General features: G+C 50.3%; 1 protein-coding gene across 2 annotated transcripts in view; it reads left to right on the top strand.

Annotated features, from left to right (window-relative positions):
* Positions 1–12500, top strand: part of LOC149136171 (uncharacterized) — a 52353-nt gene that overhangs the window by 37012 nt on the left and 2841 nt on the right. The window contains exon 1 of one of the 2 annotated variants that reach the window (XM_089351085.1): positions 10485–10611. The exons of the other annotated variant lie outside the window; for it this stretch is intronic. Within the exon in view, the coding sequence (XP_089207211.1) occupies positions 10560–10611 (52 nt within the window). The 5' untranslated portion in view covers positions 10485–10559. Of the gene's footprint in view, positions 1–10484; positions 10612–12500 lie in introns of those variants that run through there. 2 annotated transcript variants of the gene reach the window in all.

Here is a 12500-nt window from a genome sequence, read left to right as displayed (position 1 = left end):
GGCGGATAGACGGGTCTGCCGGCGTGTTTCCGCCGGCGAACCTCAGGTTTCAATCGAAAGCGCTGTCGGACGGGAGTGTCTGTGTGTGCCACGCGGCGGACGAGAAAGAAGAAGCAGGCCGAGCGAGTCGTGGAGGCAGCGATTGGGAGCGAGAAAAGAGAATGCGGACGACTCGGCGGCGGTCGGCCGCCGGCGCTATGAAAAGGCCGACGACGTGTCGGCTGCCATACGAGCCACGCGGCCGGTACCGTAACCGTGAGTTTGCAATCGAAAGCGCTGTCGGCCGGGAGTGTGTGTGTGTGTCTGTGTGTGTCACACTAAGGCGGCCTAGGCGGACGAGAAAGAAGAAGCAGGCCGAGCGAGAAGGAAGCGATTGTGAGCGAGCAAAGAGAATGCGGACGCCTCGGCGGCGGACGGCCGGAGCCGAACCGCCGGCACCGCGATGGAAAGGCCGACGTGTCGTCTGCCATACGAGCCACGCGGCCGGTAGCGTACACGTGAGTTGGCGATCGAAAGCGCTGTCGGCCGAGAGTGTGTGTGTCTGTGTGTGTGTGTTACACGGCGGCCAAGGCGGACGAGAAAGAAGAAGAAGAAGAAGCAGCAGGCGGCAGCGAGAGGGAAGCGATTGGCAGCGAGTAAAGAGAATGCGGACGCCTCGGCGGCGGACGGCCGCCGCCGAACCGCCGGTGCGAGGGAAAGGCCTACGTATCGGCTGCCTTACGAGCCACGCAGCCGGTAGCGTACCCGTGAGTTGGCGATCGAAAGCGCTGTCGGCCGAGAGTGTGTGTGTCTGTGTGTGTGTGTTACACGGCGGCCAAGGCGGACGAGAAAGAAGAAGAAGAAGAAGCAGCAGCAGGCGGCAGCGAGAGGGAAGCGATTGGCAGCAAGTAAAGAGAATGCGGACGCCTCGGCGGCGGACGGCCGCCGCCGAACCGCCGGCTCGATGGAAAGGCCGACGTGTCAGCGCTGCGATACGAGCCACGCGGCCGCTACCGTACCCGTGACGGGGCCCGATTCCCGATTCGCGAGTTTGCGGGTCGGGGCCCGGCGGAATAGTCAGGCTCTAGGTGACCCTCATACCCCAAGGGGGTCCAGACTACTATGTAGGGTAGTCGTCGATCGGACGGTCGTACCCTATGACCCGCACCCCGAACCGCAGCCGATTGAAAGGCAGACGGTCGGCCGGCGGCCGGCCGGCCGGGCGCCGCCGCGTACCCGCAGAGCCGATCGAAAGAGGCCGAATTGAGAGCGACGCCTCGGCGGCGCACTGCCGCCGCCGAACCGCCGGCACCGCGATGGAAAGGCCGACGTGTCGGCTGCGATACGAGCCACGCGGCCGGTACCGTACCCGTGAGTTTGCGATCGAAAGCGCTGTCGGCCGGGAGTGTGTGCGGCCTAGGCGGCGGCCTAGCCGGCGGACTAGGCGGACGAGAAGGAAGCGATTGGGAGCGAGCAAAAAGAATGCGGACGCTTCGGCGGCGGACTGCCGCCGGCGAGATGGAAAGGCCGACGTGTCGGCTGCGATACGGGCCGCCAAGGCGGACGAGAAGGAAGAAGAAGATGAAGAAGCCGAAGCAGCAAGCCGAGCGAGTCGTGGCGGCAGCGTGAAGGAAGCGATTGTGAGCGAGCAAAGAGAATGCGGACGCCTAGGCGGCGGACGGCCGCAGCCGAACCGCCGGTGCGATGGAAAGGCCTACGTATCGGCTGCCTTACGAGCCACGCGGCCGGTAGCGTACCCGTAAGTTGGCGATCGAAAGCGCTGACGACCGGGAGTGTGTGTGTCTGTGTGTGTGTGTTACACGGCGGCCAAGGCGGACGAGAAAGAAGAAGAAGAGGAAGAAGCAGCAGCAAGCGGCAGCGAGACGGAAGCGATTGGCAGCGAGTAAAGAGAATGCGGACGCCTCGGCGGCGGACGGCCGCCGGCTAGATGGAAAGGCCGACGTGTCGGCGCTGCGATACGAGCCACGCGGCCGCTACCGTACCCGTGACGGGGCCCGATTCCCGATTCGCGAGTTTGCGGGTCGGGGCCCGGCGGAATAGTCAGGCTCTAGGTGACCCTCATACCCCAAGGGGGTCCAGACTACTATGTAGGGTAGTCGTCGATCGGACGGTCGTACCCTATGACCCGCACCCCGAACCGCAGCCGATTGAAAGGCAGACGGACGGCCGGCGGCCGGCCGGCCGGGCGCCGCCGCGTACCCGCAGAGCCGATCGAAAGAGGCCGAATTGAGAGCGACGCCTCGGCGGCGGACTGCCGCCGCCGAACCGCCGGCACCGCGATGGAAAGGCCGACGTGTCGGCTGCGATACGAGCCACGCGGCCGGTACCGTACCCGTGAGTTTGCGATCGAAAGCGCTGTCGGCCGGGAGTGTGTGCGGCCTAGGCGGCGGCCTAGGCGGCGGCCTAGCCGGCGGACTAGGCGGACGAGAAGGAAGCGATTGGGAGCGAGCAAAAAGAATGCGGACGCCTCGGCGGCGGACTGCCGCCGGCGAGATGGAAAGGCCGACGCGTCGGCTGCGATAGGAGCCACGCGGCCGCCAAGGCGGACGAGAAGGAAGAAGATGAAGAAGCAGAAGCAGCAGGCCGAGCGAGTCGTGGCGGCAGCGAGAAGGAAGCGATTGTGAGCGAGCAAAGAGAATGCGGACGCCTCGGCGGCGGACGGCCGCCGCCGAACCGCCGGCTCGATTGAAATGCCGACGTGTCGGCTGCGATACGAGCCACGCGGCCGGTACCGTACCCGTGAGTTTGCGATCGAAAGCGCTGTCGGCCGGGAGTGTGTGCGGCCTAGGCGGCGGCCTAGGCGGACGAGAAGGAAGCGATTGGGAGCGAGCAAAAAGAATGCGGACGCCTCGGCGGCGGACTGCCGCCGGCGAGATGGAAAGGCCGACACGTCGGCTGCGATAGGAGCCACGCGGCCGCCAAGGCGGACGAGAAGGAAGAAGATGAAGAAGCAGAAGCAGCAGGCCGAGCGAGTCGTGGCGGCAGCGAGAAGGAAGCGATTGTGAGCGAGCAAAGAGAATGCGGACGCCTCGGCGGCGGACGGCCGCAGCCGAACCGCCGGTGCGATGGAAAGGCCTACGTATCGGCTGCCTTACGAGTCACGCGGCCGGTAGCGTACCCGTAAGTTGGCGATCGAAAGCGCTGTCGACCGGGAGTGTGTGTGTCTGTGTGTGTGTGTTACACGGCGGCCAAGGCGGACGAGAAAGGAGAAGAAGAGGAAGAAGCAGCAGCAAGCGGCAGCGAGAGGGAAGCGATTGGCAGCGAGCAAAGAGAATGCGGACGCCTCGGCGGCGGACGGCCGCCGCCGAACCGCCGGTTCGATTCAAATGCCGACGTGTCGGCTGCGATACGAGCCACGCGGCCGGTACCGTACCTGTGAGTTTGCGATCGAAAGCGCTGTCGGCCGGGAGTGTGTGTGTGTCTGTGTGTGTGTTACACGGCGGCCTAGGCGGACGAGAAAGAAGAAGCAGGCCGAGCGAGTCGTGGCGGCGGCAGCAGCGGCGGAAGTAGCAGCGAGAAGGAAGCGATTGGGAGCGAGCAAAGAGAATGCGTACGCCTCGGCGGCGGACTGCCGCCGCCGAACCGCCGCGGCTCGATGGAAAGGCCGATGTGTCGGCTGCGATACGAACCACGCGGCCGCTAGCGTACCCGTTTCGGGGTCCGAGTTCCCGAGTTCGCGAGTTTGCGGCTCGGGGTGCGGGGGAATAGTCACCCTCTAGGTGACCCTCATACCCCAAGGGGGTCCAGACTACTATGTAGGGTAGTCGTTGATCGGATGGTTTCGCCGACTGGAAGGAATGTTTTAGCCTCTCATTAATTCCGACGGTCGGACCCGCGTAACTCGCCGCACGATCGATTCTACACGGCCGGCGTGTCCTCGATTCTTCCGCCGACCACCCGCCCGCCTAGTAGTGAGCTACCTCGCCTTCGCTGACGACGTCGTTCCGCGCCCCGCGCCGCGTCAGATTCGCTCGCTCGTTCGGCCGCCGACAGCCGCCTGCCCGCCTGTTCGTGCTGTCACCATCGACCGATCGGTATCCTCCTCCTCTTCCTCGCCTACGCCAAGCACTCCGACCGGAAGGGATGTCCTTGCCTCTCCTTTCTGCTGACGGTCGGACCCGCTTAACCCGCCGCTCGATTGATTCTACACGGCCGGCGCGTCCACGATTCTTCCGCCGACCACCCGCCCGCCGCCTCGTAACGAGCCCCTCGCCCTCGCTGACGCCGTCGTTCCGCGCCCCGCGCCGCGTCAGATTCGCCCGCCGACAGCCGCCTGCCCGCCTGTTCGTGCTGTCACCATCGACCGATCGGTATCCTCCTCTTCCTCGCCTACGCCAAGCACTCCGACCGGAAGGGATGTCCTCGCCTCTCCTTTCTGCTGACGGTCGGACCCGCTTAACCCGCCGCTCGATTGATTCTACACGGCCGGCGCGTCCACGATTCTTCCGCCGACCACCAGCCCGCCGCCTCGTAACGAGCCCCTCGCCCTCGCTGACGCCGTCGTTCCGCGTCAGATTCGCTCGTTCGGCCGCCGACAGCCGCCTGCCCGCCTGTTCGTGCTGTCACCATCGACCGATCGGTATCCTCCTCTTCCTCGCCTACGCCAAGCACTCCGACCGGAAGGGATGTCCTCGCCTCTCCTTTCTGCTGACGGTCGGACCCGCTTAACCCGCCGCTCGATTGATTCTACACGGCCGGCGCGTCCACGATTCTTCCGCCGACCACCCGCCCGCCGCCTCGTAACGAGCTCCTCGCCCTCGCTGACGCCGTCGTTCCGCGCCCCGCGCCGCGTCAGATTCGCTCGCTCGTTCGCCCGCCGACAGCCGCCTGCCCGCCTGTTCGTGCTGTCACCATCGACCGATCGGTATCCTCCTCCTCTTCCTCGCCTACGCCAAGCACTCCGACCGGAAGGGATGTCCTCGCCTCTCCTTTCTGCTGACGGTCGGACCCGCTTAACCCGCCGCTCGATTGATTCTACACGGCCGGCGCGTCCACGATTCTTCCGCCGACCACCCGCCCGCCGCCTCGTAAAGAGCCCCTCGCCCTCGCTGACGCCGTCGTTCCGCGCCCCGCGCCGCGTCAGATTCGCCCGCCGACAGCCGCCTGCCCGCCTGTTCGTGCTGTCACCATCGACCGATCGGTATCCTCCTCTTCCTCGCCTACGCCAAGCACTCCGACCGGAAGGGATGTCCTCGCCTCTCCTTTCTGCTGACGGTCGGACCCGCTTAACCCGCCGCTCGATTGATTCTACACGGCCGGCGCGTCCACGATTCTTCCGCCGACCACCCGCCCGCCGCCTCGTAACGAGCCCCTCGCCCTCGCTGACGCCGTCGTTCCGCGTCAGATTCGCTCGTTCGCCCGCCGACAGCCGCCTGCCCGCCTGTTCGTGCTGTCACCATCGACCGATCGGTATCCTCCTCTTCCTCGCCTACGCCAAGCACTCCGACCGGAAGGGATGTCCTCGCCTCTCCTTTCTGCTGACGGTCGGACCCGCTTAACCCGCCGCTCGATTGATTCTACACGGCCGGCGCGTCCACGATTCTTCCGCCGACCACCCGCCCGCCGCCTCGTAACGTGCCCCTCGCCCTCGCTGACGCCGTCGTTCCGCGCCCCGCGCCGCGTCAGATTCGCTCGCTCGTTCGGCCGCCGACAGCCGCCTGCCCGCCTGTTCGTGCTGTCACCATCGACCGATCGGTATCCTCCTCCTCTTCCTCGCCTACGCCAAGCACTCCGACCGGAAGGGATGTCCTTGCCTCTCCTTTCTGCTGACGGTCGGACCCGCTTAACCCGCCGCTCGATTGATTCTACACGGCCGGCGCGTCCACGATTCTTCCGCCGACCACCCGCCCGCCGCCTCGTAACGAGCCCCTCGCCCTCGCTGACGCCGTCGTTCCGCGCCCCGCGCCGCGTCAGATTCGCCCGCCGACAGCCGCCTGCCCGCCTGTTCGTGCTGTCACCATCGACCGATCGGTATCCTCCTCTTCCTCGCCTACGCCAAGCACTCCGACCGGAAGGGATGTCCTCGCCTCTCCTTTCTGCTGACGGTCGGACCCGCTTAACCCGCCGCTCGATTGATTCTACACGGCCGGCGAGTCCACGATTCTTCCGCCGACCACCCGCCCGCCGCCTCGTAACGAGCCCCTCGCCCTCGCTGACGCCGTCGTTCCGCGCCCCGCGCCGCGTCAGATTCGCTCGTTCGCCCGCCGACAGCCGCCTGCCCGCCTGTTCGTGCTGTCACCATCGACCGATCGGTATCCTCTTCCTCGCCTACGCCAAGCACTCCGACCGGAAGGGATGTCCTCGCCTCTCCTTTCTGCTGACGGTCGGACCCGCTTAACCCGCCGCTCGATTGATTCTACACGGCCGGCACGTCCACGATTCTTCCGCCGACCACCCGCCCGCCGCCTCGTAACGAGCCCCTCGCCCTCGCTGACGCCGTCGTTCCGCGTCAGATTCGCTCGTTCGCCCGCCGACAGCCGCCTGCCCGCCTGTTCGTGCTGTCACCATCGACCGATCGGTATCCTCCTCCTTCTCCTCTTCCTCGCCTACGCCAAGCACTCCGACCGGAAGGGATGTCCTCGCCTCTCCTTTCTGCTGACGGTCGGACTCGCTTAACCCGCCGCTCGATTGATTCTACACGGCCGGCGCGTCCACGATTCTTCCGCCGACCACCCGCCCGCCGCCTCGTAACGAGCCCCTCGCCTTCGCTGACGACGTCGTTCCGCGCCCCGCGCCGCGTCAGATTCGCTCGCTCGCTCGCCCCGCCGACAGCCGCCTGCCCGCCTGTTCGTGCTGTCACCATCGACCGATCGGTATCCTCCTCCTCGCCGACCCGCGGCCTCGTCGACGTCGTCTTCGAGGACCCGGTCAGGTTACGCCGCTGACCTCGTGTCGCGTCGCCGCCGGCGCGGCGGACGGGCTAGTTGTCGCTTCCCGATCCGCCACAGGCGACGCGACGTCACCGAAAGAGAGCGGTGCTGTGTGTTCGTCCCGCTAGACCGGGACGGATCAACAACCGTGGCTTCAACTCCGTAAATAACTTAGTAAAATATCGACGTGAACTAGACAATGTATGGCAATATAATTTACTTACAGCTGTTCACACATGAAATAGCTACTATTACTAATAACAATTTGTACAGCATGATGGTCAGTTGGTTTTTCTTTTCTCAGCCCCTTGGAGATTAGTGATGGTTGTCTTGTGAAACAAGGACATGTTTGAGAAACGTCTTAGAAGAGCTCCTAATATAGCTCTAAGTAAACGTGATCAATTATTTAAATTGAAACTCATTTGGTTTAACTATTTTATAATCACAAATTTTGCCTGCAAAATAAACTATTCAGAAATAGGTGGATCCTTTTTCCTTGCCATTTTATAAATTGATTCAATAATCTTTCTTTTATCTTTTACTTGCATCAGTCATTAGACTGCAGCCATGCTGGGGCAGCGCCTTGAAGAATTTATAGTCGAATCGATTGATCCAAGTACTTTTTTAAAGCCTGGTTGTATCGATTTTGATTGCCGAACCTCTAAGTTACGGGGATATTAGCACACCAACACCAACTGTCAAGCGGTTGAAGGGGAGGACAAAACTAAACACACATACATATATAAATATATATACGATGGGCTTCTTTCAGTTTCCGTCTACCAAATCCACTCACAAGGCTTTAGTCGGCCCGTGATTATAGCAGAAGACTGTTGCCCAAGGTGCCATGCAGTAGGAATGAACCCGCAATCATGTGTTTGAGAAGCAAGCTTCTTACCACACTGCCACGCCTGCGCATACGAGTACGTTAATCTCACATGTTAGTACATGTGTTCACAAACACTAAAACAATGTAAAAAAAACTTGTTGAAGTATACACTATATACATTGATATCGAAAATCTACATGACACCATTCAAGCTTTCGTACAATTCTTTTGTAATTTTTCTGAACATTAAATGCACACACCCAATCCAAAGAGAATAATTTAATTTAGATTCACGTGTCTTTCCACATGTACGTCGAAGTCGTATTATCCAGTTTAAAAAGTTTTGGCTTCCTCTTATACTTTTCTCACATGACGCTTTCATACAAACTTTAATTGCGTGTGACATCATCTTCTGATACTGAAACCTGAGATATATTTTCTTCCAGACAATTTTTATATCGACTACATGATTTGTATCATAGGCTCTGGGTTTAATCTCTATACCAACTTCAATTAATTTGTAGATAATCTTTCATCGTTTAGACTAAATGTCTACCCAGAGAGAGATGAATAAATTATTCCAATAAGTTTGCTCCTAGTCTTACCTAAATAATTATTACATTTTTCTTATTCCTATCAACATACTGGATCAAGTTTCAGTCTTTCATTATCACATGCACTGAGATTATTAACTAAAACTTTCCTCTCTTAAATATAATTCAACTCCTCTGGATGTTTTATACTGTCTTCCAGAAACTTTATATGGGTGTTTTTAACTATCTATCCAAGAAATTTTATATATAGTATACGTTCATAACTATGAACTTGTGTGTGTGTGTGTGTGTGTGTCTGTATGAAGACTGAGGAGGTGTAATATAAGCATATATTCATACATATATGTACCTACCTACATATATATGCATATATACATGCATATATGAGTACAGGACATGAAAAAAAAACGTATATATATATACAAACACACGCACACACAAACACATATATTATTAAGATTCAGTATAATTAGGTACATAAACTGAGGAATCTTGCTGGTTCGGTATAATATGCACACCTGAACAATAATATTTCAATACTGAATATCAAGACTTTGTGTAGGAGTATTCGTACCCAATATTCGTGTTATATGTGTAGACAACGCAACCCAGCTAAGTGAAGATACCCGCTCTTGGTAATTCAGACATGTACATTTTATAAAGCTGCCTTCTATTGTATTTCCGAAGTGTAGATTCCAAGTTAGGTGAACAGAATATAAATAAGTATCAATAATGTACAGGTGTCAATTCATTACGGAAGTTTAAAGCGGCTCCTTTTAACTCATTAATGAAAAAATTACATCAATTTAAAATAAACTGTTGTCGTCAGATGACTGCATAGACTTCAAACATAAAGAATAAACCATCCATTTTTTAAAACAAATTTATATCAATAAGGAAAACTAGAATATTTACATTGTTTCCTTTTGTTATATTTGTGGCAGAGTGAGTTAATTTAATAGACTCCCAATGTACTGGGACCATATATCCAGCTTTATCTACATAAAGGGGTAGGATGCAAGGTTGGGATTAAGAGAATGTCTGATGGAGAAGGAATGGTAACTGAAAGAAAGAAGGGTGGGCAATACTTATTTAGATTATCAAATAAAGGGGAATATAATAAAAAATCAAAAGAACTAGGTAATATAAACTTTAGGGGTGGAAAAGAAAATTGAAGGAAACGGGAGGTAGTAATTTAAAACTTAGCAAATCTATAATATTAAATTGAGAAAAAATAAATCAATATATAGAATAAGGATAAAAATTAAACTTAAAACCTAATAATGGGATGCCTTAATATATAACAAAAATTATTAGAAATGTTTTAAGCCTATTGCTTTGAAGGTCATGTTAAAGACATTCTGAAATGAATGTATAACGGAATTATATTATCATATGGGTAGAAGTACATAGTATATTTTAAAGCAATAAAAAGATACATTTGGAAATGTGCTTATAAAATATTTCTTAAATACATCAAATACACTGATCTGTGTAGAAGAATAACAGATCCTAGGGGATATAACTCAAATAGCCGGTATGAATGTGAACTATCTTGTATGGGGATATATTTATGAACTATGTTGTATTGTATGGAGATATATTTATGAACTATGTTGTATTGTATGGAGATATATTTCTATATGGCGGACCTCAGCCATACTCAAATATGTGCATAGCCAGTATCGATATGAACTTTTATGGTGTTAGGCACAATTAAAGTTGGTATAAAAGTGGCCTGTTAGAAAAATGTAAAAGGAAGGCAAAGCTCCTTAAATTTGAAAATATGTCTTTGACTTACATGTGGAAAGACACGTGAATCTAAATTAAATTATTTTCTTTGGGTTGGGTGCGGGCATTGTATGTTCAGAAAAAGTTACAAAATCTATTCTCAAGAACTGAACGAAAGCATGAAAATTTGCATTTCGGTATTGATGTGTGTAGTGTATAGTGCAAAAATTATTTTATATCTGCTTTAATGAACACATTAAGTAACATGTGACGTTAATGTATTCATTAATGAAACAATCAGTAAAACATTCAACTAATTAAGATAATGCCAAGGAAAAAAAGATCCACCCATTTTTGAATATTTCATTTTGCAGGGAAAATTTGTGATTGTAAATGTTGAATTAATGTAAAGAATTAAGCCAACTGAATTAACTTATTCAATTTAAACAATTGATCACGTTTACTTAGAACTATAAAAGGAGCTCTATTAAGACGTTTCTCAAACTTGTCCTTGTTTCACAAGACAACCATCACCTATCTCGAAGAGACTGAGGAAAGAAAAACCAACTGACCATCATGTTGTACAAATTGTTGCTAGTAATAGTAGCTATATCATGTGTGAACAGCTGTAAGTAAATGAGTTTGTTATACGTTGTCTATTTCGCGTCGTTTTCCTTCTTAATTATTTAGTTTATCAACAATTGATTCATACAATTCATCTCCAACTAAATGTCGTCTGTACGTGTGTGTATCTGGGTTCCTATGTGAGAGCGCGTATGTGTGTGTGCGTGCGTGTGTGCGCGTGTGCGTATTTGTGCTCTCTCTCTCTCTTTTTCTCTCTCTTTCTTTCTCTCTGTATATATATATATATATATTTATATATATATATATATATATATATATATATATATATATATATATGTGAGGGCGCGCGTGTGTGTGTGTGCGTACGTGTGTGAGCGTGTGCGTATTTGTACTCTCTCTCTCTCTCCTTCTCTTTCTCTCTCTTTCTTTATCTCAGTATATATATATATATATATATTCATTTAAAATGCAGAGATGCCTATAATAGGACATCTCTGCATTTTAAATGAATAATACATAGTCTATTGACTGTTTTTTTACTCTCGCTAGACCACTGGTGGTAAATAAAATTTCTAAAATTTTTTTGCTACCCTATAATTTATTAATTATTAATATATATATATATAAACAATTGCAGCGTGGAAGGTGTTTATATGCCTTTTAAGAAATACACAAAAACCGTTAGATTCGTTTGAACATTTAAATTTAACTTGCTAAAGTATTATCCACGCTTTGAGACCGCGACCTGTTCACTGACAAAATTCCGTGAACATGCCGGGTCTCAAAGCGACGAAAATATATTGGTAAATTAAATTTAAAAGTTCAAGCGAATCTAACGGTGCAATTGTTTTCGTTCCAGCACACGATCTCAGATAAGGTCGCTTGCTATGCATATATATATATATATATATATATATATATGTGTATTTTAGAATATTACTTATAATAGTTATATATATATATATATATATATATACATATATGTATATATATAATCCTTTAATGTTTACAACTTTCATTCAATTTGATTGCAATCTTCAATAGTTTTGTCTATTAAATTGACCCACCACTTAGATTTTTAAAGACTAGTATTTCTTCCATTAATCTCTTTTACCGTATCACGAAGCTACGGAGACGTAAAAAAGCTTGGCACTGGTTGTCGAGTGGTGAAGAGAGATTCACAAACACTAACACACACACATTCATAGGCATACACATATATACGTACTATTACGGTCTTCCACACAGTTCCCGTGTACCAAATTCACTCACAAAGCAAGAATCAGTCCGAGGCTTACTAGTATATACTTGTCCAAGATGAGGTTCTGTGTGATTTAACGCGAAACCATGGGGTGCAAAACGAGCTTCTAGGCCACACAGCCACGACTGCGCCTACAAAAGCATAATAGTGTGTATGGTGGGGAATAAAGGAACAGGCACAGAATTTACAGATCGTTAAGAAACTTCCCTATATATATATATATATATATATATATATATATATATATATATATATATATATATATATATATATATATAAATATATATATATATAAATATAAATATATATATATATATAAATATATATATATATATAATATATATATATATATATAAATATATATATATATATATATATAAATATATATATATATAAATATATATATATATATATATATAAATATTTATATATATATATATATAAATATTTATATTTATATATATATATATAAAATATTTATATATATATATATATATATATATAAATATTTATATATATATATATATATATATATATATATAAATATTTATATATATATATATATATATATATATAAATATTTATATATATATATATATATATATATATATATAATATTATATATATATATATAAATATTATATATATATATATATAAATATATATATATA

The sequence above is a fragment of the Octopus bimaculoides genome, chromosome 4, assembly GCF_046866305.1.
Source record: "Octopus bimaculoides isolate indiv1 chromosome 4, ASM4686630v1, whole genome shotgun sequence".
Classification (NCBI taxonomy): Eukaryota; Metazoa; Mollusca; class Cephalopoda; order Octopoda; family Octopodidae; genus Octopus; species Octopus bimaculoides.
Note: the sequence above shows the minus strand (reverse complement) of the source record. Positions and strands in the feature narration are given on the sequence as shown.